Source organism: Tyto alba, unplaced genomic scaffold (genome assembly GCF_018691265.1).
Source record: "Tyto alba isolate M040663 unplaced genomic scaffold, T.alba_DEE_v4.0 Super-Scaffold_12, whole genome shotgun sequence".
Taxonomy (NCBI): domain Eukaryota; kingdom Metazoa; phylum Chordata; class Aves; order Strigiformes; family Tytonidae; genus Tyto; species Tyto alba.
The window spans coordinates 1,371,416-1,398,721 of NW_024881274.1; the positions used below are offsets into that span (position 1 = coordinate 1,371,416).

Sequence of the window (27,306 nt, forward strand, 5' to 3'; positions counted from 1 at the left end):
TCACCTCCACAGTGAGCTAGATAAAGCATTCACTGCAAGTCCTGGGCAAGAGGTTTGAAGTGACTGAAATATCAAGTTACATGGACAGACAAAGCAAGCCTGGGAACCCGAGCTGCCAAGGTCAAGCTTAAGCAAAAATAATCACCAGCACACACTCTCTCAACTAGCTGCAGAGAGCCCATAAAAGAAAGGGATTTGAGGAAAAAGGACAAAATACTTTTGATCTTTGACCATGAGTAGAAAAGTGCATCTGAGAGGGATCCCTAGCCTTCTCACATAAGACATACAACATTTCTGTAGATACTGGCAGTAAGGACATCTACTGAAAGGACTTCTTCAGAGCAGTTATGCAAGTGGCAGCCCACTAGGTCCTTGGATTTGACTTCTCATCTATGATCCAAACTCACACACAGATAGTCCATGAGAAAGCTAGACGAGTTGGGCAAATGAACTGCCAAGAAGTGGACCTTGCTGGCAAGAGTCCCAAAGCCAAACTTCATCCATTCCTGTCAAAGCTGCAAAGGCCTGGTTCCCATCAAACGTCGATGTCGAAGAGGATAGTGAGATGTCAGTAATGATCTACACATACGCTTTCTGAAGACCTGAATTGGATTAGATGACATCCTGAGGTCCTTTCCAACAAGAATGATTCTGTGATTCTAAGATCTTAAGTATTCTACAAATCAGGCAAAGCAGTGAAAAGCAGCTTGATGGTTAGGAGCTGCAACTCACTGAAGTACTTGCACTCCATGCAGAATCACTGCTGAGGGCCAACAGCAAAGTCCATATAAGCACAGCAAACGTTTATGCTGCCAGGGATGCCAATACCAACAGTCTATTTCATGAATGAAGAATCAATATACTTTTTGCAGAGGACAGAAAACCAGGTAATTTGCTCAGTAAAGAGAGAATCTTTCACATCTCAGATTGACCCAAGGAACCATGAACACTGAGATGGAGCAAGGTATGATTTCTGGCCATTGATAGAAAGCATAAAGCTGACAGAAAGAGAGAATGTTACACAGAACAGTCAAAGGGCCTGGCTTGTTCTAAGATTACTTATCCCACTGACTGACACAAGGATTAATCCGCATGCAAAGAAGATGGCCCTGTTGTCAAGTCCTTGGTGAAACCTTAGGAAACCATGGAAAAGTCAGCACAATCAGGAAATAACAACAAAGGACCAACCAGATAGATGTGTTTAAAAAAAAAAACACATGATGATCTGAGATGGATATATACAAACAAATCTCTTCGTTTCATTCTTAGAAAATTTGTACTACCACCACCAGCTGAAATTTGAACCTGCCAATGCCAGTGTTCTGTTTCCCAAATCAAAGATGTTGCCTCCCCACCCCGTTTTCACTCAGACATAAGAAAGTGGCCATGGTAAAACTCTTTGTCCATAATCTGTACTGACAGTTTCTATAGAATCTTTGGGAGGAACAGCATTTATCTGCAGACACCGTATCTTGTCCAAAAGACTGAAGCAGGAAGCTGGAAGGCAACTAAAAGGTAAACTTGATCAAAGAGCTTATTAAAAAATGCAGACGCAAAACCAAAAGGTCGATCTGCCCTGGAAGGAGCAGAAGATGGTGTCAATATTGTGCAAATAGGAAGCAGGTTCAGTACTCCTGAACAGACCCTCTAGTGCCTTGTGAAAGGAGAAATGCTGCTGTCAAACTGGATGAAGGATTTTCTAGAAGAACAGTGGAGCCTGACTCTGTGACACAGCTCAGACTGGTGGCAAGAAAATTGGTGTTCCTTTCTAGGTAATGCAGTATCCCCGGGACATGCCTGGGAGCCCTTAGGGAAAAAGGCAACTGAATAGACTTCATTAGTCTTCAGTCCAGAGAAGATGAGATACTCCACCAAGATGTGCATGTCCTTGGGTAGTACAGTACTCCTGCAAACCTGTCATAAAATCCAAGCTCTTAGTATGTGTAGACGAATGTTTAGTTTAAAATAATATAGGCAGTATTATATGATGACCTTTCAAAGTAAGTTCCCTTGTAAGTTAAAATACATCACAGACAAACAGCTCAGATTAACTTATGTTTTATTTATGCTAAACAGAAGTTACCAAATCAGGAAATACTGGAGGTACAAAAAGGGTTTTTCTGGAAAGCTGCCTGGCTCATTCAGGTTCCTCCTCCAAGAAGGACACCTTGGTTTTTGAAGTGTTGCCAGCAAGGTCCAAGAGCAACAAGACAGGCAGGCAAATAAGCAGAAGGAACCAGCCCCCTAGCTATGGAAAAAGAAGGCACATGTGTCCAGCAGCACCCCAGGGTAGGATTGCAGCATCAGGGCAGGGTGAAGCCAGCGTGGCACCTGATAGCACTGTGAGGTCGTCCAGGTACTGCAGCCAAGGATATTTCAAACTAAACTTTTCTGGATTCACATGGCAAATCATGAGTGTATCCATTCATCAAAGACTTCTTTTGAACAAGAACATAACATCATTCCAGGACACTCAGTGTATACAAGATGACCAAAGTATATGATACTAAATACGAGTAGTTCGACATTAAAGAAGGCCGGGAATAGCAATAAACATTTGAGGGAAATTAAGCTGCCAAAAAGTGTGGGTTTACAAGGCTTGTAAACAAGGTAACAAAGCAACCCAAGACACCAGAGCAATGCAGTGGTTCACGGTACTCCAAGAAAGGATTCTGACATTAGGAGTGGTTCAGCAAGACTGTAGTCTGAAACAAACTGAAAGTCATTGGAACAGCTTAAGAATACCTATATACAGCGCGTACTGGGTTTACTGGTCTATTAAGACAAAGCACAGAGATTCAGAGAAAGAAACTAGGTGCACATTTTCCGCAAAGAATTTGTTCACTATGGGATCTAATCAGCTGAATTTTGAGAAATTTCGTCCATTGCTTGGAATTTTTAAGGGATTTCAGATTCAAATCTCTTTCTAAAAAGCTGTGGTCCAGCTGGGTGAAAAAAGGAACCAGTCTCAGACTTCTCATTTGGTGAAGTTCTGCCTTCCTGTAAAAACTAGCTAAATTAGATATCACTGTGGTCTTTCAACACATTCAGGTACAAGTGTTCTCCTACTTAGTGAGAGCCTGTATTGCTTTCCTGTATTTATAGCAGTTCAGCAGATGGAGTCACGTAGACACCTCAGACCTTCAGGAACAGAACTTCTTCATATTTAGCTTCCATATGCTATTACCTATGAAATCACACAATTACCTGAATTGAGCATAATAACATAAGTCGCCTTGCTAGCAACCATGCATGTATAATAGCAAAGGTGGATTATCAATCCTCTTAGCAGCAGTAGCAGCCCTTTGTTTTACACTGGTTCAATTTATCAAGAATGGCACAGAGTCACAGTTCTGCCTGTTTTCTCCCAGCCTGAGAGGTCATGATCTCATCTACAAAACAGCGGTCTGGTTAAAAAATAAATAAATAAATACACAAGACCAGTTTACCTGTGTGCAGAGCCTAGGGTTAAGCAGTGTTAAGACTGCCCATCTACAGCATCATAGGTGTGCGGCCATGGGGCAATGCTGTGAACCAGGCCAGGGTAAGCATTTCCACCCATGCTCCAGATTCAGAACTGCCTGTAATTTACATAACCTTCACCTTCAGTTTTGAAAAGAACCAACACTTAAGGTCAAAGCAGCAAAAGAAAATGTCATGTGTCAGAAGAAGGAATCCATTGTCAAGGCTAAGTGAAATGGACTGCAACAGAGACAGGCAGACCCTGAAGGCCCTGCACCCCTTAAATACATTTAATACATGTGAGCAATGACTTACTGACTTGCCTGTAGGTATGGAATTAAAAGCCAAGGAAGAAGAGGAAAAAGTAATCTAGATAAATGACTTTATTCCCTGAGGTGACATCCAGTCAGAGCGTATCCTTAGTGCTGTGCAAGTTTTAACAGAATTGTGAATAGTGAACAGAGGGATACATGACTTATATGCTGCTAAACTACATGCCTCTTAGCTTATGCTCAGCCTCTCCTAGGAAGATCTAAGGACAGTTCACTCAGCTGCACTAAATCCATTTGATGTGAAAAGAGTGTGTGTGCGAGGGGGGGAAGGACTCCGAAGGGCGCTGAAATGTCAGCCGTGGAGGATTAGGGCTGCATGCTACACCCTCTCATTTTTAGCATGCATATACTGTCGAGAACAAGCTTGATGGCTGGCTTGCAGGCATAGATGATGGGTGCGGGGGAGGGTTAAGAGCTACATATTTCTACCCTCTGCAATTATTTTCTTTAAAGTGCTGAAAGTGAAAAATAAAGAGAAGAGCAGCTGAACAGCCTGACAGATTTATCTTCTTCAGGGAAAGAGCACATACACCTGCACAGGCATCTTTTTCTTTAAAAAAAAAAAAAATCCTAAGTGATTGCTATCTGCAATCTTAACATGCTGGGTGTAGAGAAGAAATTTCATGAAAGGTAAGTTAATCCAATGCCTCCAGTTGCCAGATGCTCTTCTCTGAAGTGCAGCTCTAAATAGCCTATAGGCACTGTGGTTTTTAAAGATCTCTCCATGGACCAAGACCTGGTGATTTCTTTGTTCAGAAAATTTCTTTTCACTGTAGCTCATTTCTCAAACCAATTCAAAGGCTTCTACCACACAGCTAAAGTTGGAGTCTGCAGAAAAGTGAGAACCTCTAAGACTGTTCTATTTACCCCAGTCCTTCCTGGACCAGAAACATTCTTACTTGTAATGACATTTCTATCAGCATCAGCAGCTTCTTGATACCAATCCAGACAGGCTTCCCTTTGACATTTTGTGCAATAGTGCTGCGTTCCTTGTCTTTGAAGTTACCGAGGAGCTGGGGGAAAAAAATTTTTAAAAAATTAAAATACGAGACTGTCAGTAGGAATAATGCTACCTAACTCAGGAAAAATGGAATATGAAGCCAGAAAGCATTTCTGAGCTTAGAAGGAAAATTTGTGGTAATACATCTAGATAAGGCAAAATACTTAGATTCTTTTATTCCATAATGGTTCTTCTCATAACATCTCTAATAAAACAGCCAGTGACTCTCTTTTATGATCCATTTGAGGTTTTCTCCAGATGAGAGTCTAGGAGGAGCACAGTGGCTCAAACCACAATAAGTTTTCAAAACTGTTACAAGAGTGTCTGTGTCTTTCAGGCTTTGGCAATATTATCACTGTGACATTTTGCAAGTCTGCACAAAAGATTCGCCTGTTAAGTTTATTTTAACAGCCTTCAATATTCACTACAATTTCCACTATGGCATAGAATAAGAAGCCATTAAGGGCACGAATTTATAAAGAACCTGTGATCTCTTCAGCACCAAACACCTTCATTTGATGTTGCTCCAATTCATGAGAGCTCGGCACCCTCCAGGCACATTCAGTTTAAGTGCCCCAATTATATTCATTACCCACTTCCATGCTCTCGGAATCTTTCAATATACTCCACAAACTTTTTCCCTAGACCTGCCATTCTCTCGTTTTGCCTTAATTTATTGTATGAAAATGAAATTTAGAGAAGCCTTAGAACTGTTACGTTATGACATAATGTTAAGTCAGGACAGTGTTCGCAAATGCAGAGCTACTGCAAAATCTCTAATTTCCAGCACCTTTTGAGCTTGGTTGTCATCCTTGAATTTTTCTCACCTCCAAAGCCTCCATCAGCTGCTCTCCTGTTGCAATGTTGGGCACATGGATTGTAGTGCTGAAAGCATTCAGCATTTCCATTTCCTGCAGGACATCTTTGCGGCTGGTGGTTCCAATAATTAGAAGCTTGCGACCCTGTCCACACAATGAAGTAAGTGTCAAGAAACAAAAAACAAAACAAAAAACAAAAAAAAAAAAAAAAGAAAAAAAAAAAAAAGAAAAGAGGAGAACCAGACTTGAGAAGCTTCAGCTAACTACAGATGAAAAATAGAAAATAGCCATGTAAAAATAGCACTTAAAAATAACAGGATTAAATCTCTCGGTAATTGAAGTAGTCAACATCAACTATATAAGACCAGGATCGGATTCCAGAAGTCAGAGTAATACTACCAATGGGGTCCAAAAATCATGGTATACAGAAGACCTATCCATACTCACAGCTATCCTACCTTACCTTTCCTTCTAAATTCATTATAAATAGCTGAATCCTCATTAAATTTAAAAGCCTGAGCAAACTCCCACTTTCAAAAGCTGAATTACAGATGACTTCTCAGGGGAACAGTCTGTCTTTAGAAATCCTGTGGGTACAGTGAATTCTCTGCCCACTGTACAGACAGTTCCAATGGTTTTCCAGCTCACGCTTTAAGAGCGGAGGTTGCCCTAAGTTCATAAGACTTCCCATTGCCAGCGTGGTTGTTTAAAAGGACAGAACCACATCTGGCAGCCTCCAAGTTCAAACCGACAGCGCACACACCAATTCCAAGTTGGCCTGAGCAATAATAGGGTTTATAAATAATACAACAATGAATGGAAAACATCAACTGCCAATAGAACACAACTTTTGCTAGTTCATCTTGGAAATGCCATTTCAATGCTAGTTGAATTTTACCATGCAGTGTTCAGACACTGCTAAGTGTTGGCTGATGGGAGGAGCTGTTGGGATTATCAGCTGTGATCTGTCCCCTTTCCAACTCAGTACACAAGGAGCCCAGGGGTTGAGGAGAGACCTGGATGGCCAAGTATCCTCCTCATTTGCTGTACAGATGTTTAGCCGATGCTCAGAGACAAAGAGTAAAGTTCTATATTTCAACTTCATGACACAAAACTCTGTTCATCATTATAAACAAAACAAAACAAACACACACCTAAAAACTATCCCCACAGAGCAGCCAGAATTAATTTCCTAAGTGCTCTGCATTCCTTTGACAAAGGAAGAGAACCTATTTAAACTTAATATATCTTTGATGAAGATGATGCATCTTCGAAGCATTTGTTTATTTTTCCCTGAGCGCGGCTGTATTCACTGACTTTGTGTTTGGACAGATTACACTCCTGCTTTGGGTGATGGACAATGAGAAAGCACCAGAACTGGTAACGAACTCAACTGCTCACTTCAAGTTTGTATTTAGCCTAAACCAGCACAAGGAAGTAATGCCTGGCAGGTTGAAACCAGAGCACACCCCAGGTCACGAGCTCCGCACAAAGGCTTTGTCAGGGAAACACTGTGCTAACCCTTCTGTGTATTAATCACTGTCTATAGTTCAGGAGGCACCACACTCACTAGCTCAGTCATCTCTTTAGAGGGGGAAATCCTCAGAAACCTACTGGGCAATTTAATGGGGAAAAAAATGCCAGGTTTAAAACTGCAGTGGGAGTAGGGAATGCTTTATTACTTGACAAGGCTTGCCTGCTGGCAGCACACAGCAAGCCAAAAAGGGTCTGAGTGTCTAAAATTGTCTGTAGGTAGCCTCGAGAAGGGCATACAATGTCCACAGAGAGCATAAATAGAACTGTTCTGTAAGCTGCTGTTTCCACTATGTTACGCATGCCCACAGCTTTACAATAGTACATTATTTCCTTTTTGATGGTCATTGGGTAGCAAGGCCAGGAAAATATTTTCTCATTTTAGAAGTTTGAGCCAAATCTAAGCAATTCAGTAAGAACTCGCATGCAAAGATGGAAAAACAATGCACTCAGTGAAGAGTGAGTGAACAGCATTTGATCCTCACTCCTACAAGGAATTCAGAAAGCCCCATCAGGTGCTCATTTTCAGCTAAAGCACTTAATAGAGCAAGAAAAATAAATGATACTCAGCAACAGAAAAGTTTTTTGTATACATGAAGACAATATTTCATCTTTGGAAGGGGCTGGTAAACAGACTTGAAACACAGGTTTGGAAGCTGTATGAAGAGAGTCCCCCAAGAACACCTGAACCATCACCTGCTCATGAACCACAGAAACGTGGTACGAACACCTCTGACATTTGCTCTGAAGTTACCACCCAAGGCCAGAGTTAAAAGGTGCCTTCAGCTTGCTAAGATATACTTGGGATAACAGCACATATGATAGCAGAACTGATGCATGCTTAAAGTCTTCAGAATGCAGAGACAGGGATTATCAGCAGATTTGATCAAGAAAATTTCATCTCAATTCTGATTTACTTTGCTTTCATGGTTGCTCAATATCTCCTCAACACGCTGTCTTCAGTGAGTTTTTGTTCAGTTCATAATCAATGCTGATATATCTGATATTATATATGCTATAACTCAGTAAAAACCATAAGCCCTGTAAGAATTTCTGTTACCTTATCAAAAAAATTGTAACAAGTTATATGCATGCTGCTAGGCACCTTCAGACAGTTTTCTTGTTATAAGATACAGGGGTACAAAAGGAAGCCAAAGACAGACTCTTGAGCAGAACTGAGACCACCAACTCCCTCTTGCAAGCACAAATCCATGCAATGCTGTACCACCAAGACCAATCTGCTTTACAGGCAATTCTTTTAAAAAATTGTTTATTACTGTATGTAACTCAAAATCCAGAACAGCTTGGGAAAGGGACTGTGTTAATAACAGTTTCCCATGAACTGAGTATTTTAAGGGGAAAAAAAAAAAAAAAAAACACTCAACCGCCGCGAGCAAGGCAGTATCTGTTCCCTAAATATAGCTAACAGCATGTGTACAGTGCCTGGCACAGCAGGTAAGAATCAATCAAGGGAATAACAACTTGCAGACTAACTGCTTGAAGGATGCCACCTGAGCAACTTCTACACTAACAAAATCCGTGCTTGACTATAATAAAAATGGAGTCTAGTTTGGGGTTTCATCAGAGACTAAAAGGTCTCACCAGGAAAGGGTGAAAGCAGCACAGAAATGTAAGCAGTGAACTGAGTTTTATCTCCTGTAACTTCAGGTATCCACGTATGATCTCATTCTCTGCACTTCCTTCTTAGTTAATGGAGCCCAGATGACACGTACCTCCTCCCAGAAATTCTGCCTACACTCTGGACTCACACAGCAAACTATTTTCTAAACAACTAGTTCAGTTGTAGAAAACCAAACCGCTGACAGCCCCATTTAGTCAGATGAATCCCAAACTTGCTGTAAATCAGGCCAGCGGACAATTACTACACACACAAAAATTACTCTAAATGACTTATTGCCATTTAGGAAAGCCACTGGAATCAGGCATTGTGGCAAGTTCTGTGAAAACACCAGCTTAATGCTAAACTTACTCAAAATGCAAACACTCAGACATTTTTAGAATGGGAGAAAAGAGTAAAACACAAGTCATCATTCTACCATCTGAATCCAGAGTGCTCTTTAAGACACTGTGCAATCCTAGCCATTTCAAATATATCACTGAGTTGGAGAAATCAGAAGAAACCAATGGGAATGATCAGAAATATGGAATAACTTCCCTAAATAGTGAATTGATGGGGGGTAAGCAGAGAGGTCTATAAAACCACAGACAGTGTAGAGAAGATGAGAGGAAAAACTGCTGTTTCTCAAAATCAAAACCAGGGAGCACTACATGAAATTATCAAGCATCAGTTTTAAACTGGATGCTTGTTTTCACCATACAGTTCAGTTGAACTCAAGGAAGCACAACACTAACAATGGCAGAAGCTTAACAAGATTAAAAAGCAACATGACAAGTTAATAGAGGGTCAGATCATCAGCAATTTTTAGATATCTGTTACGATCCATGCTCAGGACCATGAACCACTGATGACTGAATGGTTTAAAACTCCTCAAAAAAGATGGATACTCTGCAAAACAGCGCTTTAAGTTTTTTAACAACTCCACCCAAAACATACTGATTTTTTCCCTGCTTTCTTTAAAAGGAACTATGTGCTTCAACTTGCTATCTTTAAACTTGACCCACTGGAAAACCAGTTACCATAAAACAAGCATAATCTTTGCTGTATCAATTACTAAAAGAAAATGAAATGCCAGGAGTCCCTTGTACTTTTCAAAGTTTCAGGCAACTTGCTCAGCAAACAAGTGGAAAACCTACAAGTCAGAAATGTTTTGCCCCAGGCATTACCACAAAAGCTTGAAAAGCCATCAAGCCACATTGAAAAAGCTGCCCTCATCCAATTACTCTTGCAGTGACAACACACCACAGGGTATCACTGGATTTATTCTTGTTGTTGTGAGATGTACAGCTAAAGTGCCCCCATTTTTAGAAATATTCATGTTTTGACCCTTAATTTCTACAGCAGCCACTGCAAAAGCAACATGCCTGTGTTCAGTCCATAGAAAATAAGGATTCAAGCTGAACTTGTTGAACTTCCAAAAATCGGGCATAACAATAGAGAAACTACCAAATAACTTGACTTTTCAACAGCTTAAGATCATTTTGTGACAGACTCATTACCAGGGAAGTTCCAGGCCTAGTTCTTCCATCAACAGAGTTGGATGTAGGCATGTCATTTACGTCTGGATTCATCCTGCCCAGTTTTAGGCAATAAAGGTGCCCCAGATTGGAGCCCAAGATCCCTCAATACTGATGGGGGGATACCTTGTAGAGAGGTGCGTATCTTGCCCCCCGCCTTCTAGAAGGGGGATAACCCCAGATTTCATCTCTCTACTACAGGGATTTTATCTGAATAAAGGATATAATCATGCAGAGAACTACGGGACTCGAAGATCAGAAGAGGGAGTAGTTTTAAACGACTACATTTTCAAGCACTATGAGATTGATTCTTCTAACACAGTACCCACTTCCTAATGGGCACCATGTTATTGCGTTGACTACCAAAGAGAAACTAGAACATAAAAGAATTACATAGACTCTGCTACAAGCAAATAGAGCCTCAACATGTCAGGAGAGTCTCAAATTACAGAATTTCAGCAAATTTAGCCAGTCCTAGGTAAGGGAAGTTGAGAGGAACTTGAACTACACTATAACCAAGTATTGGTGGATACTGAAGTGCCTCTGTCTGTCACCCACCAGCTGTTCTCTCAACTTTGGGCCCTTGTATATTTTTATGCATGTGTTCCGGGGTATCAACAATTCTTCACGTGTAATGGGAGAAAACACAATTCCCCAGGTTTACAAGTATAAAGGTAACGTCACTGTAAATCAGAATTGCGTCCAATTCACATCAAGTGACGTGGAATCAGGAATGCATCTGGGATAGCAAACAAGGAGATTATTCCTTCCTTTCCCCCGTCAACTTTCATAAATTGGCAAAAGCCTCCCGTGTCCTGGAGAGGAAAGGGGCTGGGGGCCTCTGGGAGCAGTGGAAGGGCATCCACAAGAGTGGTTGAGAGCATCTCGCTAAGCCAGACATTTCATAACACTGCACAAATTGTACGTCCAGCTTAGCGCGGGGATGCTGCAATGGTCTTTCACCCTTTGAGCCAATTGTTAGCTTTTCACAGGAACCAGCAGGGAAGCACATGTGAAACCTCTGCGGGGCTGGTGAGTGTCTCCATGCCTTGTGTGACTCTGCATGTAGATGAAGCAGCTTCGGCTTTCGGAGCTGCTGCTGCTTAGTTCTCAGAGAAGTCTTTTTCTCCCGCTTGGCTCCCTGCTGCGACAGTCCTTTTCAGTTTTTCTATCCCCCCCCCAGTCTCTTCTCCTGCACAACACAGGGAAACTTGATTGAAATAAAGACCCAAGAAAACATGGTTTATTTTCTTCTCTTCAATCCATTTTAGAAAAGATTTTTAATTGGTTTTAAAAAGATGCTAAACAAAATGCAATGTTTTTCAGTCATCTTGAACTAGTAGTAATAGGTAACACTAGCTAAGCATTGCAGAGTGGAACTAGCAAGCACGAACTGTGACCAGGAAATTAAAGCAAACCCGGTGATGTTTCTAGTTTCTTTAAAGTCTAACGTGTTTACTCTCAAAACCTCTGCAAAGTACAAACACACCAGAAAGCCCAGAAAACCAGAAGCATCAAAAATTTGTCCTTCCCAAATCACGTTAAAATAATATAGCCTCAGTAGGAAGAGGGGAGTCTGGGAGGCAGCTTTCAGAAGCCAATTCAACAGAGACATATACCTTAATGCATAATTAATAAGATTTCATCCCAGAAATGCTCCTCTTACACACGTAGCCTACAGTAATTGTAGGAAGCTGCTTGCACATTAAGTATACTCCCTGCAAGTGATGTGACAACACTGTGTGAATACATAATCTGGGCCACAAAGATGGGAGCAGCAGAGCTGCGCTGCTGAAACGCACCCTCTGCTTCCCACTCACTCCTTGCTGTGGTTTCAACTGCTTCATCGTTCCTAAGCTTTTCAAATCAGCTCTATATTTCAGGCCCCTCTGACTAGTGAAATGGTAAAGAGCCTATCTGATAGCAATGGAGAACAGGTATTGTCTCCCCAGCATCTTGCCAATGATTTCTCTCCGCACAGGGACACATCTGGCATGTCCCAGGACACTCCATTTTTACAAGGAATGAACCTAAACCATGATCCCAATGCCATAGAAATTCATGTTGGTTTGACTTCATGGAGCAGGTTAGTACCACTGATGCTACCCATGCACACTTAAAGCATGTATCTGCATCTCAAATTGCAATAAAACCCCAGAAATCAGCCATTACTTCCAAAGAAATTGCTCCCCAAGGGAACTAGACATCTCAGAGGGAACTTGGAAGGACACTGATCAACCAGCAGTATTGCCTCCCTTGTGGGTTTCTCACTTAAGCTTAAAAGCTCCAAGGGTCTCCACAGCCAAATTCCATCTTTTTCACAGTAAACATTCACAAAAGAAAAGGCCTTTTCCTGCATGACTCTACCTCTTCTACGCTGTTTTGCTTTTTTTAATGAAAAAAAATCCCCACATGACACAACTATCACAGGGAACTCATAAGAAACAAACGTGCTAGGAAGAACCCTATGATCAGAAGCACCAAATGAGGTCAGCCCAAAGGGTCCAATCTCACCCAGTGTCCTAATTTCCACTGTAGTCAATCGTGGACACTTAAGGAAAAAAAAAAAAAAAACCAAAAAAAAAAAAACCAAAAAACATCATCAATCAAAGTGTGACATTTCCTCAGAAAACTCTCTACCCGCCAACAATTTATGGCTTAAGTCACCATAATATTGGCTGTCAACCCAAAGTCTTCCAGCCTCAAGGGCATTTCAAACATTGCAAAGTACAAATCTCTAGCAACATGCATAAACTTGGCAAATATCTGAGAGCTTCAAGCCCTGCATCCTGCTTTCAGGGAGACTCAGGTGCCAACAAAGGTGCACTTAAACAGCAAAATACATTCAGAGGATGCAATGATAAAATGGTCAATTTAATATTTTAAGTTCCTTCAACAACTGAACCAAACCAAGTTCTATTTTCCCCTTTTGATCTATGGGAACAATCATTTCCTGGTATTGTGGAAATACCCAGCAATATGTCAACGATTACATAAGACTACGGTAATCAGAAATGGTTGTGCAGTTTCATACAGGCAGCCTTTCTGTTCCAACATATGCGATAACAGAATTCAAGTTTTATGTTAGAGACTTCACATGGCATAGAAAGCTCACTGGGAAAAAATCTTTGTTCTCCCAGGCTGACAGACACAAGGGGAACTTCAGGACCTGTGGCATTACAATTTAGTTCAAAGTTCTATATTTGAAAGGTATTTTCACCAAACTCTCTAATGAAAACAATACTCATGCATACATTACTGTTTCCAGGATATTAAAAATGACAAAAAAAAAAAAAAATAGTTCATCCAGGTTGTGCTTCTCTGCTTTTTCCTGACACCAACTTTCAAGGTTTTCCTGTTAGTACGTTATTTATTCATGCAGATACTTTTACACACACAGCAGAATTGCAATGAACGACAGGAAAAATGGCAAACAAAAAAGAAGAATCCCTGACTGTTTGTATCATTCAGTGCAAGCTTCGGAAATATTACCACTTGTGATGTTCTTAAATATAGTGCAAATATACAGGATCAGCATGAGATGTAAGATCTTAAGCTTTCCTCACTTATTGTAATTACCACCTGATAATTTCAAGTTAGCAACAAATTAAAACTCTGATATCAACAATCACATATTACTTAGAAACTGATTTCTCAATAAGGAGGGAACACATGGTTGAGCCAAGGATTGATTTGGACTAAACAGTTCCTTAGATATTCAGAAAGCAAACAGCTTTCATGTTGAAGTTTTACATGGTGAAGGTGAAACTTGTCTCCTTAGTATTTCTAGGGCTAACTGCAGAAGATTCAGCCTTAAGTAATTAGATAATGAAAGTTGAATCCTTTGTGGTTATCCTAGAAATGCCTAACTGAGTGAACAGCAGCAGGCTAGGATTAACTTGACTGAACCAGAGACAATAGCACTAATACCACCGGCAGCACAGCAGCTATCAGCAAGACACAAAGCTCTCCACTGTCAAAATTATTACAGGAATCGGGCATCTCGCCCCTCGATTACTTTCTTACCTGAGGGGGGGCCTTCTTTAGCAGTACAAGAAGGGCTTGCAACACCAGATTAGAGAACCGTGGTCCAATTGGGACATAATCTGAAATGAAAAATGCATTTTAATGCCCACTAAGCAAATGCACATTTAAGCCACTTCACTGCATTAAAAACAGTTCAGGGCTCCAAAGTAAATGGTTCCAGATAATTTCCAGTTTGCAGTATTTCAATATTGCACATATTTCAATATTTCTGCACAGCAGACCACGTAGCTCTTTCTCATCATCCTAACTCACCCAGAAGTCTCTCAATATCATCCACGACAACGCAGCTGAGTTGGGACTTGTACGCATCATCAAAGATCTAAAAAACAGCCAAATGACTCATTGTTAAATCTCAGCAACAAAACTACAATAGTCATGATAGGACCTTTGACATGCTTTTAGCTAAACACAGCAGTATCTAGAGGAATAAACAGAGAATGAAAAACATAAGTACCAAGAGACTAGACTCTACCTGCATTTAACAAGACACTGCCATCTCAACAAATTGAGAGCTCAGTTTTGCTCATTTACCCCAGACACTTTGCAAAAAAGCCAGCTGCCCTGTGTTTAATTGTAAGCAACAGACAATACAGAGCACCATTCCTCTGGTTTTTGGAGCTGAGGCAATACTGATAATTTCACAATACAGACACAAATCCCCCACAGCTATAATGCAATTATGACGCTTTTCTACCCAGGCTGGATGCTGGTTACTTTTCATAACAACATTGTGCCAGGAGAGCAGATCTACTCAGGTACAGATCAAGCCTCCACGTCCCCCTTTACAGAGCAGCACAGCAGTGTCCTGCAAAGCTTTGGATTTAAACAATAAGCAGCACTTAGGACATCAGTGGCAATGCAAACCTACCTCCAGCATACACTGACTCAAGTGAAGTCCAAAAGGCTCCTTTTTGAATCTAAATTACAAACTGGGCTTCCAGCTATAAGCATATTGCTTCTCTTAGAAACTATGCAAACCTGTAACAAACTGATCTTTGAGTAACATTTCACTTGCATGCTTCATTCAGTATTATTCAGCTAGAAGAGTAAGTGCTGGCTTGCACTTATAAATAAAAAATGTAAATGAAATCTTCCTTCCACTTGGCTACTTCAAATGATTTAAAATGTTCAACTTGTTTGCATTTCCCCTGCTCCACAAGTTGCTAAAACTCTTGTTTAACTAAAAATTACCATCTCAAAACTGTTCCTAGTCTCATTCAGACAGGATCTATTTTTACCAAGTGCAACCTAAGCTGTTCCTGCCTTCACCTTTGCAGACACAGCTCCAGACTTGCTCATCACAGATCACGTGTTTCGTTCCACTGTTAGTCATGATTACATATCAGACCCATTTGGGACAGAGCCTTGAAATTTTCCCCAAGTCACTTAGTGTCAGTGCCACAAAAACATTCATTCAACTTCATAAGTACATGCACAGGAATTTAGGACATCCAAAGAGCAGAAAAACAGTCGCAAGGGTAACTCACTTTTCTGTCCACTAGAGAACCGAGAATTGGGCTGTAAATCAAGCAAAAGAGTAAGACACATAAGTACCTTCTTCATAGCTTGGCACTTGGCCGTTTCAGAAAATCCAATCATTTTATCAGGAGAACAGATCTTGATAAAGGGAAAGTTGGATTCTTCTGCTATTTTTGCTGCTAACGCAGTCTTCCCGCTGTGGGGGGGACCTGAAACAAAGGACAAACATAATGAAAAAACAAGGGAGAAAACAGCTCTGGTAAGACTCAGCATGGATGATATTTTAAGCATATTATAATCTCATTCAGAGGTATCTGCATTTTGAAATAACCTTTTCTTCTACTTGCAGAAGGAACACACTAACTCCTAGTATAATACAATCCTCCAGATGACAGAAATTAATGCAACTATTTGAGCACATGCAGACTGAATTGCTATGAAACCATCACAAAAGAGGACACTACACATTTTGTAGGACTGGCCACTATACCAAAATAAGCTTGTGTTTGTATTTTGGAGAAACTTCTTTAACTATATTGAAACCTCTTCTAAATATGATTTCTGCAGGTACTGTGGCAAACAAGTCAATTGCATGAAAGCCAGGTAAATATTGACAAAGGCAATTTGTTATGTGACTGAATTCACACCAGAATAATTCCAACAGTGACCAAAGACACATCTTAGTCTATACACCCAATACAAATCAATTTGGACTGCAAGAAGGCATTGCATACAAGCAGTATGGTAGCCACAAGCACACAGAATCATTCAGGGGATCTATTCAAGGTTAATTTCAAAGCTACAGACCTCTAAGCGATAGTGGCAGTACACATTTTTTTACTTCAGGAATCAAAAGAGGGAAACGCTAAATAACAAATTCTACTTCAATATCTGTAGCGTAGATATTGGAACTAGTTTCCTTGTTTCTTCATAGTCAGTAACAGTCTAGTTAGAGGGGAATCCACCTCTGTCTAACTGCAGACACCTAAATGTGGACAGACAAACTGTAGTTTGAACTCAGCTAATTACACTGATGAGCTCACCAGTGACTTCAATGAGAATTTAGACAACTAACTCAGCTACAGGTGTTCGCACTGTAAAACATCCACATTTAGGTTACTAACTGGGTACATTCACTTCTCCACTGTTTCAAGAACAGGATTTCTCGCAGGCTGAGAAGACAGTTTTAATATCTAAAGTAATTTCTCCCAAGTAAACTGAAAGAGACCAATTCTGTTTTTCCTTGTGTTTCGTTTATGTACAGTTGCAGGATATAACAGATTAACACTTGGGCAACTGATAGGAACAGCTCAGAGAAGTTGCTTGGTTTTTTTAATATATCCTTTTTTCTTAAATTTACCTTCTAGAAGAACGCTAACCAAAGGAGTGCGGTCACTGTTCTTAGTTTGTTGAACAAGCAGCTCCCCATCATCCAATACCCTTGTTACTGGATCACCCCACTTAATAATACCATTCATGATGTAGCTTGCATAGTCTTCCTGGTTGGTTCCAAATGCCTGTATTAAGAGAGGGATCGTTTCTTTTACTAGAGAAATTTTGCATCACATCAGAAAATCATGAAACAATTAAACATCACCAAAGTGACCAGGACCAAGACTCTGGAAGATGCTTAAGTGAGACAGTAAGTACTGGAAGACCCACTGGGACACACAACTTTTCAGTTCAAAGGACTGAATACAGTTGGAGACCATGCATATTTAGAAACATCTTTTCATATACCCTCAAAACAAATTCTAATCAGTGCAAGGTGCCAGTGGGTTCTGAATCCACACCATTTAAAGACAGTTCTCAAAAATGAGGCTTAAACTTCCTACTACAGTCCTTATTAAAGCTGTCATCCATTAAAGTATCCTAAAAGGGAGAGCGTACACATGACAAGGAGAAGAAATTCCAAATTGCTCTCTATTTGTTGTATTCCTTTTTATGATTCTTGCATGCAACAAAAGGTACAAGACAGAGCCTTAGCACTGCAGGCAGAAAGAGGCTCCCTACTTTAACTTCTGCAACTCAGGACACAGTATGTCAGCCCATGGTGCGCCACTGCATGCCTCATCCCAGAAGGAAGTTGCTAGCCCACGTCATTAACTGTACTGGGTGACTCTTACAGGAGTTACATAGTGCCTACTTACTGGTTTGATATCATTCTCCAAAGATGCAAAGAAGTCTCCTCTTGTCACACGCAAGCTCTCTGCTTTCTCCATATCCACTTCCACTTTGTTGCTGGCCTAATAAAGGCAATAAAAGACACTGAAGTACAGCAGTACCACACGTGACCCCTTATCAACTTCCACCCACGGATCCAACCCTGTAGTTGGTTTGTATCAAGCAGAAAAACGTCTCTTAGCAGGACAGTCGTTGGACACATGCTCAATATCACTGGAGCAACCACCATCTTCACAGAGACACATCCACATGCCAGCCCCACATAGTCATTAGGTAACAGTATTTCTACTCCACTGGATTGAAAGCTGAAGTGGAGAGTATGGCCGTGACCCCACATTTCAGAGAAGCCACCCCAGCTAAGAGCAGGATGGAAGCTCTGCACCATCCCTGTTGCTGCTGTTACCTGGACTGCATAAACCAAGTGTCAGTGAGGCTCAGACCAGTGTCCAGTGTGGGACTGATCTCACCTAAATTTAAATTTCTAAAATTTATTTGGGTTATGTAGGTTCCCTTTAGAGTAGGGAACTATTCTTTCCATTTAGAGGCTGTAGAAAAAATTCTGTTATGTTTTCTAGTTGCTGGATGGGAAGGGGATGAAGCCTCCTTCATTGTGTGACTTTACTCGGAAAGACAAATTAAAGTTTGGTTTAACCCAACTCTTAATCTACCCACACCATCTTGTCAACTAAGCCAAAAATAAGAATTATTCACATACCTCTATTTCAGGAGGTTTTAGTTTTCTACTCAAGCTGTGCACTTTCCATACAAGAAAGTCTTTAAGGGGATTGGTAAATACTAGATTTCTTTCTGTTTTGTCTTTATTTGCGTCAGTTCAACCAAAGACATGAATCTTCTCAAGGTAGTGCTGTCAGTATTACTTGGAATAAATACGCTGCAGTTAGCTCACCTCATACTGCACTCCTTTTCAAATGAAAAGCATCACCTTTTCCCCTTCTGCCATTCTCAAACTGCCCAGCAACATTTAAAAGCTAAAGACTGGAAACAAATACACATAAAGACTGGAAACACATACACATTAGAGACAGGACTTACTGCAATCTTCTCTTGTAAATCATTTCTCAGTCACACCTAGGCATACCACTAGGAGGTGGCCCAAAGCTGCTCACACTAGAGCCAGAAGAGGTTTTTAATTCTTGAGAACAACTTGAGAGCAGCCTTTACAGTTGGAGGCTTTATTCAGATGTCTGTAGACTTTAAAGCCAGCTGTAGCTGTATTACTGAGTATGGCTGCAGCTCCACAATATGGAGTGGTTCCATTTACTAGGATTATTTGTAGACTTCAAAGTATATTGATTGCCTTGGGCAGCAATCAGGAATTAAATGGATTTAATCATAGAATACCAGGCTGGAAGGGACCTCAGGGACCATCTGGTCCAACCTTTCTGGCAAACGCCCAGTCTAGACAAGATGGCCCAGCACTCTGTCCAGACGAATCTTAAAAGTGTCCAGTGGTAGAGAATCCATCACTTCACCTGGAGAAGTCATTCCAATGGCTGATTCCCCTCACTGTGAAAAATCTTCCTCTTGTGTCCAGTTGGAATCTCCCAAGGATTAGCCTGTACCGATTACTCCTTGTCTTTTCCATATGACTCCTTGTAAAAAGGGAGTCTCCATTTTCTTTGTAGCCACCCTTTAAATACCAGAACATGGTGAGAAGATCTCCCCTAAGTCTTCTCAAGGCTGAACAAACCCAATTCTCTCAGCCTTTCCTAACACGGCAGGCTGCCCGGTCCTTTGATCATTTTAGTGGCCTTCCTCCGGGCCCTCTCAGTCTGTCTGCAGCTTTTTCTGAATAGGAGGGACCAAAACTAAACACAGTATTCCAGGTGTGGCCTGACAAGCACCGAGTGGGACAATAACTTCTTTTATCTCTACTGGTGATGCCCTTGTTGATGAAACCCAGCATCCTGTTGGCTTTCCTGGCTGCTGCAACTCACTGTTCACCCCTATTGAGCTGCTTGTCCACTGGGACCCCCAGGTCCCTTTCCACAGAGCTGCTCTCAGCCTATGCTGCACTCCTGGATTATGTTTTCCCAGATGCAAGACCTTACATCTGACTTTGTTGAACTTCATAAGGTCCTTGTTAGCCCACTCTTCCAACCTATCCAGGTCTTCCTGCAGGGTGGCTCTCCCTTCCGAAGCGTCCACTTCCCCACTCAGCTTTGTATCATCAGCAAACTTCATCAGGGTACACCTGATCCCATCATCCAGATCACTTATGAAGATATTAAACAGTGTTGGGGCCAATATTGATCCCTGGGGGAGTCCACTTGTGGCATGTTGCCAGTTTGAAAAGGAGCTATTTCCCCCCACCCTCTGGGTGCAGCCTGTCAGCCAGATCCCACCCACTGCACAGACCACTTGTCTAGACCCTTAACACATCAGTGTCTCTAGGAGGAGGCTGGGGGGAACCCTATTGAAAGCCTTGGAGAAATCCAGGTAGACAATGTCCACCGCTCGCCTTTTCCACTCAAGAGCATACAAACACTGGCTACTGCATACTAATCCTACAGGTGCAGCCTGCTGAGGATCCCGAATGGAGCTGTCAGAAAAAGGATCAGACACAAAGAGGGGGCAGAAGTTGATCTGTGAAAAGCAATTCATCTAACTGTTAAGTGGTAAAGCAGAAACCTGTTTTTAAGTATCATAGAGACGAGGCAAAAGATCTTCATTCTTTTCCACCTAAGTGCAGCCTTGAAGGACTTTTGACAATTTTTGAATTTCCCAATTATACCATAACAAATTTCTCTAGATTCCAAAACAAGTATAATTTTCATTGAAAGTTACCCAAGTTTTATACCCCCTGAGAGTATAATGGCCCTACATGAACTGATAGTTCAGGAAGTAAAAATTTGGGATTTCAAGGGATTTCTTGGAATGGATAGCTACATCTATCACCTTTGCCTAGGACCAAGGTGATAGACAAGTCAACCCTCAAAGATGTGTCTCAGACATCCTCTTCTGTCTAGGATGATCTACAAGATCTACAAGAACAAGGAGTGCACTTGAGCATGGGAAGAAAAAACTAGTAATAATCACATAATGCTTGTCTTGTACAGTAGCAAATGCAGCCTCTAAACAGCCACCTCAAGAACCCTTGTGCCAAACAAGTAACTATAACCTGAGGATGGCTGAAACGATAGGGTCCCTTCTCCAAGCAGAAATACAGGATGCCCAATATATCAACCTGGTAGATCTTTAGTACAGGTTGATTGCTCTTCTACTTTGCAGAGGGAAGTGAAGGTACTTGAAGCACTATTAATTAATATATTCCCAAAGTTGTCTGTACACTTTAAGAAAGGGGGTGTTCTTTCTTTCCTGGCCTTTAATGAATCATATGTTCTGATTTTTAACACAAACACACACTTTGACAGATTATCAGAAGAGTTTAAATGAGTCAGAAAAATAACGCCCCACGATTTTCAATTTGTGCTCCTGTGCCTCAGAGGTGCTTCTGAAAACTAGGTCAGGCCTATGATGTATATTTTAAATTTTGCAGAGCTTGTAGGAGAGAATAAAATACCTTAGTGCATCATTTGGCTGAAGACATCTTCAGAATAAACAATAACATTATCAAAAAATACCATGTCAAAGTGTTTGAAAAGAAAAACAAAGCGTGGTCACTTCACATTTGGAATGTACATACATTTATTAAGATGTCAATCACATTCCAACCTAAAGGAGGGGACTGCTTTTTCACATTTATGCACTGCCATTTTCTCTTCTCCCACTGTGACATTCCGGTACAATAGGGAATATATTGAAACATTAATGGTCCCCAAACTCACCCAAAATTCAAACATTAAAAAAAAAAATCAACTATAAGCAAAATTAATTAATTAAGAAAAATGTTTTGCCTGCGAAGCGATGAAAACACCTACAGAAGTGCTGCTGTGGTTTTTTTTTTTTGAGACAGAACACAAGAAAATGAGAAACTGTTGATGTTTGTGGGTTTTTTTGCTATAGGAAACAATTAATAACTTTTTAAGTATTATGGCTATACAAGAAAAAGTAGTAGAAAGAACCATTTTTCCTGTAGAAAGTGTCCCAAGATATACAAATATCTAAGCAACCAAGTGATTTCCCTCGCTTAAATGAAAGCACAATTTGCTTTCCTGATACTTGAGGCTGAACAGACTTTTTACTTAAAAATGTATCAGTGCTGTTGAATTAATGTCAAAGGCTTTTCTCTGCCGTACTTCACACCAGTTCTTCACCACCAGAGCAAAGAGGCTGTGCCTTTCGGCCTCCTTCTTCACGAACTAATCATCTCATATTTCAACACCATCAAATACTGTGTTTTGCATCTGGATTAATATAACCTGACATTTCATGGTCCTTAACTCCTTTCTAGTTAAAGATACACTGATCTCCCATAATCAGCAAACACTGGGAAAGCAAGGCAATGTTCCTCGAGGATGGAGGGAGCTGAGAACTTTACAAGTCTCTATGGACACTGAGAAGAACAAGTGAATTCTAATTTGAAATGGAAGACATTGTACAAGCCCCTTCTGAATTCAACCAAGATTTTAGCATCAGTGACATCTTGGAGCAAAGGATTCCTTTCACAGCTTAAATGTTTCTTCACACAATGCACATCTCCTTTTCTTTGCTTTGATCATGGCCCTGCCAGTATTGCTTGCTGTTCTCTGAGTTCTTGTATTAGGAAAGAGTAAACAGTCATTCCCTGTTCACTGATTCCAGTACATTCATGATTTCACATACTTTCATAACTTTTCACCAGTTTTTTTTCAGGCTGAGAAATTCTAGTCTAACCATTCTTCCAATGAAAACCTTCCTATACCTTTGACCTTCCCTGCTGCCTTTTCAAATCCTAGTTCTATCATAACCTTCTCAAGGTGGATGTCCCAGGACTGAACAGAGTCAAATATACTAGGGATTTTATCCATGATGTAATCACAGCCTCACTTTTGCTCTGTATACCTCTCCTAGTACATTCGAAAGTTGCATTTGCTTTTTTCACTAATAAGGACTGAGCTGATATTTCAAGATCATTCTAACTCCAAGAACTTGACAGCACGTCACAGTCAGGTCAGTCCCTATCACTGTCTGTGCCTTTCTGAATTTTCTCTCACCAATGTACAATTATATTGGCTGACTACATCTTGTGCACTTGCATTATTTCAGATTCCTTCTGTAGTTTTCCACAGGTGGCCTTTGGCTTTACAACCACAAAACAGCTGCGAGCTTGTAACCTCGCACTTCTCCCTCTTGACAGACCATTTATAAATATTGAGCTGCACAGGCTTCAGCAGAGATCCCTCCCATGCAACTGGCTGCTCTCACTTCCACTTCTTGTCTCCTGAGTCCAATCCATAAATTGAGCTCAAGACTCTCCTTTCAGTTTTCACTAAAATGTACTGACAATCACCTTCCATTCCCACCAAGTTATGCAAGAGCCACTTGGAGGTCAGGAGATGAGAGAGACATGTAAAAGCACAGTGAAAAGGTGGTGTCCACATGAATTTCATCTCCTAAGGTATGCTGAGATGCCATTACCCATTTGGAAGTAAACATTCAAGATACCAAACATAGTTAGTTTCGCTTTTTTTGCTCCAGTGAGAGATGATGGGACTGACCTTAATGTGTCTGTTCATAGCAGTAGACTGAGCAGCTCGAACTAAACCTTCTAATTCAGCACCACTGAAGTTTTTAGTCTCAACTGCCAGTTCTGCAATGTCCACATCTTCAGCCAGCAGCTGGTGTTCCCGCATCCGTACTGTGTGGATATGAAGAATCTGAAATCGACCCTTCTCGTCCGGCAGGCCTGAGATTTAAAACAGAACGCATGTCAGTCGGTGCCTCAGCACAGCAACTGCAGCAAAGCTTTTCCCTCTCCTCAATGGTCCTACTTCCAAAGGCTCCTTCTCACCACGAGCAATTCATTCTTGCAAGTAGGTATTTGACAATGCTTTTTGTTTGTGAATATTCTATTACACTAATTGCTCTTGCCAAATTGATGAGCATCACCACTAAACTAGAGAGAAAAAGCCTAAGGTTCAGTTCCTTTCCTCAGGGTTCCTCAAAGTCAGTTACTCTCTGGCTTCCCTACTAGGAATTCACCTTACACAAAGGCAATCTGCTCAGTCCCTTGGCATCCCTAAACCCAGTTCCCACCTTGCAATTATCACAGAATCATAGAACAGTTTGGGTTGGAAAGGAACTTTAAAGATCTAGTCCACCCCACACTGCCATGGGGAGGGATATCTCTCACTAGATCAGGTTGCTCAAAGCCCATCAAACCTGACTCTGAACACTTCCAACGACAGGACATCCACAACTCCTCTAGGCAACCTGCTCTAGTCTCTCACCACCCTTATCATAAAACATTTCTTCCTTATATTCAATCTAAACCTGCCCTCTTTCAGTTTAAAACCATTACTCCTTGTCCCATCCCTACAGGCCCTGGTAAAGTCTTTCTCTTTCTTACAATCCACCTTTTTAAGTACTGAACGGCTACAAAAAGGTCTCCCCAGAGCCTTCTCTTCTCCCAGCTGAAAATCCCGAGGCACTTCAGTCTTTCTTCATAGGAGGGTTGATGCATTCCTCTCATCATTTTTGTAGCCTTTCTCTGGACCTGCTCTAACAGATCTGTGTCTTTTTTTGTACTGGTGACCCCAGACTGGATGCAGTACTCCAGGTGGGGTCTCACAAGAGCGGCGCAGAGGGGGAGAATCCCCTCCCTCAACCTGCTGGCCACGCTTCTTTTGATGCAGCCCAGGATACGACTGGCTTTCTGGAATGCCAGTGCACATCACCAGCTAATGTCCAATTTTCCAGCCTCCAGTATCCCGCTCTCTCCATACATCCCCCAGTCTGTACTGATGTTGGTGATTGCCCTGACACTGAGCCATTGACTGCACCTCTTTGGACATGGCCATCCCGCCGATTCCTCATCCATCTAACAGTCCATCCGTCAAACTCCTATCTCTCCAATTTAGTGGCAAGAATGCTGTGGGGAACTTTATCAAAGGCCATACAGAAGTCAAGGTAAATGACATCTGTAGCTCGTCCCTTACCCATCAGTGCAGTCACTCCACCACTGCAGGCCACTAGATTAGTCAAGCACAACTTCCCCTCTGTGAAGCCATGCTGGCGGTCTCTAATCACCTGTCTTCCACATGTTTCAACATATCTTCTGGGAGGATCTGTTTCATGATCTTATCAAGCACTGAGGTACAGCTAACTGGTCAGTAGTTCCCAGGGTACACCTTATTACTCTTTTTTGAAATGGGTGCAATGTTCCCTTTTCTCCAGTCACGACTTTGCCTGACTGCCATGACTTCTCAAATATGACAGAGAGTAGCTCAGCAACTACATCAGCCAATTCCCTCAGGACTCTGGGATGCATCTTGTTGGGTCCCATGGTCTTGTGTATGTTCAGGTTCCTCAGGTGGTCTCAAAACTGATCTTCTCATACAATGGGAGGGACTTCGTTTTGCCAGTCTCTGTCTTGAGGTTCAGGGACTTGAAAGATGTGGGAAGAGTCATTACCAGTAACAACTGAGGGGAAAAAATTGTTGAATACCTCAGCCTTCTCCATGTCAGTTGCCACTAGTTCTCCTGTCTTATCTGTTTGGAAGGGATGGGGGTGTACTGTTTCTTTAATCTTCCTTTTCTGGCCAACACACCTTTAGAAGCTCTTCTTAGTATTCTTCACATCCTTTGCCAAATTCAGCTCCCAAACTGTGCCTTAGCTTTCTTGATCCCATCCTTACACATCCAGGCTGTGTTGCTACTTTATACCTAGGATACATGTCCCTGGTTCCACTACCTGTGCATTCCCTTCTTACACTTTAGTTTGACCAGGATGTCCTTACTGAGCCATGCTGGTCTCCTGCTTTCCTTGCCCAATGTCCTACATGTGTGAATCAGGAGCTCTTGTGTGTCATAAAACTGTCCTTAAAGAGCTGCCAGCTCTGTTCTGTTCCTTTATCCTCGAGGGCAGTTTCCCAGGGGGTCACATTCACTAATTGCTTAATCAACTGAAAGTTTGCTCTCCTAAAATTCAGGGTCTTGACTTCACTCTTCACCTGACCCACACCATTCCATAAAATGTTTATTTCCTCTGACAGAGGTGATAATTTTCCAGTTTGCACCTCAGAAAGTCCCTTCTGAAATGCATATAATGGAAGGCACAGAAATGCCTTTTCTTAAAAGAAAGCATAACAAGTCAGTCCTGCACATCATCTTGGTAAAACCGTTATGTTCTTTAGCTCACTTTGCAGCCTACCTTCACAGCCTTTATTACAAGCATCTGATAAGTTGTACTGATTAGCAATTGTGCTGAGGGTAGGTGAAAAGACATTTTAAAATGTGCATAGTCCCCAGCAGTGTTCAGTCCTTATTATCTGCAAATTTATTCTAGCAATGCCTTGCTCCACCCCTAAAATTTGTTTAACTTAATTAACTTTCATCAACTAAAGATGGAGGTACTACACCTGCAGTACAATCAATCTCACCAGTGTGTACTAATAACAGTTGCTATTAGGCCTCTGTTTTCAAGTATGAGATTGCTCAAAGGCAACTGCCACTGTGGCTACACTTCTTCATCCCTAAAACACACTTTCTTTATTGGGTCTTTCCTTTAATTCCTTGTAGCTGTGTTAGTTTGTAAAGACTGTATCCAGCTACAGGTTTTGCCAATGCTAATTCTTTCTCATTACTATTCGTCAGCCTGGCTTCTAATAATTCTCTATGTACTGCTATACACTTATTTTCCCAATTTTCTTTTTTGGTAGATTAGACGCAAAGTTCCTTTCAATACTTTTCCCTGCATCTAATGAATGTCTTAGTCTCTTAAGTCTCTGGCATATTTGAAACCATCTGTGCTGTCTGTGCTCCACAAGATTTTTAAATTCCAGCTAGTGCTGTAGATGTATCTCCAGCTCTCACATCTTGCATGAGCTACAAGCACAGTAATGCCTGACACAGACTGTCTCCTACAGTACTCTAGGACAGCATTAACTGGGGAGCACCAGTATCAGCTCCCTGCCCAGGTTATCTCTGCAGCTGCCTCATCAGCTTCACTTCCTCATTCCTTCTCTTGCCTAAAATCTTTCCTTTTCAGCTATCACAAAAACTATTTGCTGTTTCTGGCTCTTTTGAAGAGTGACATTACCCTTTAAGGATAAGAGAAAAAATCTTTAGTGAGCTCTTAAGATGACATTGGTAGATCAGATTTCAAGAGTCTTCCCACAGCTCAGACCAGCACAGATGATTGCAATTTTGCCTGCCACTCTAGCATGATATC

At 41.3% G+C, this 27,306-nt stretch overlaps 1 protein-coding gene across 3 annotated transcripts in view; it reads right to left on the minus strand.

The window, feature by feature from the left end:
• The window catches only part of NSF (N-ethylmaleimide sensitive factor, vesicle fusing ATPase), an 84,443-nt gene that overhangs the window by 5,544 nt on the left and 51,593 nt on the right, over positions 1–27,306 (minus strand). For all 3 annotated transcript variants that reach the window (XM_042787326.1, XM_042787328.1, XM_032996535.2), the window contains exons 12-19: positions 23,633–23,820; positions 17,978–18,073; positions 17,188–17,344; positions 15,903–16,036; positions 14,601–14,667; positions 14,328–14,407; positions 5,622–5,756; positions 4,694–4,807 (exon numbers count right to left, since the gene is read on the minus strand). In XM_042787326.1, coding sequence (XP_042643260.1) covers positions 4,694–4,807; positions 5,622–5,756; positions 14,328–14,407; positions 14,601–14,667; positions 15,903–16,036; positions 17,188–17,344; positions 17,978–18,073; positions 23,633–23,820 — 971 coding nt within the window. The remainder of the gene's footprint in view (positions 1–4,693; positions 4,808–5,621; positions 5,757–14,327; positions 14,408–14,600; positions 14,668–15,902; positions 16,037–17,187; positions 17,345–17,977; positions 18,074–23,632; positions 23,821–27,306) is intronic.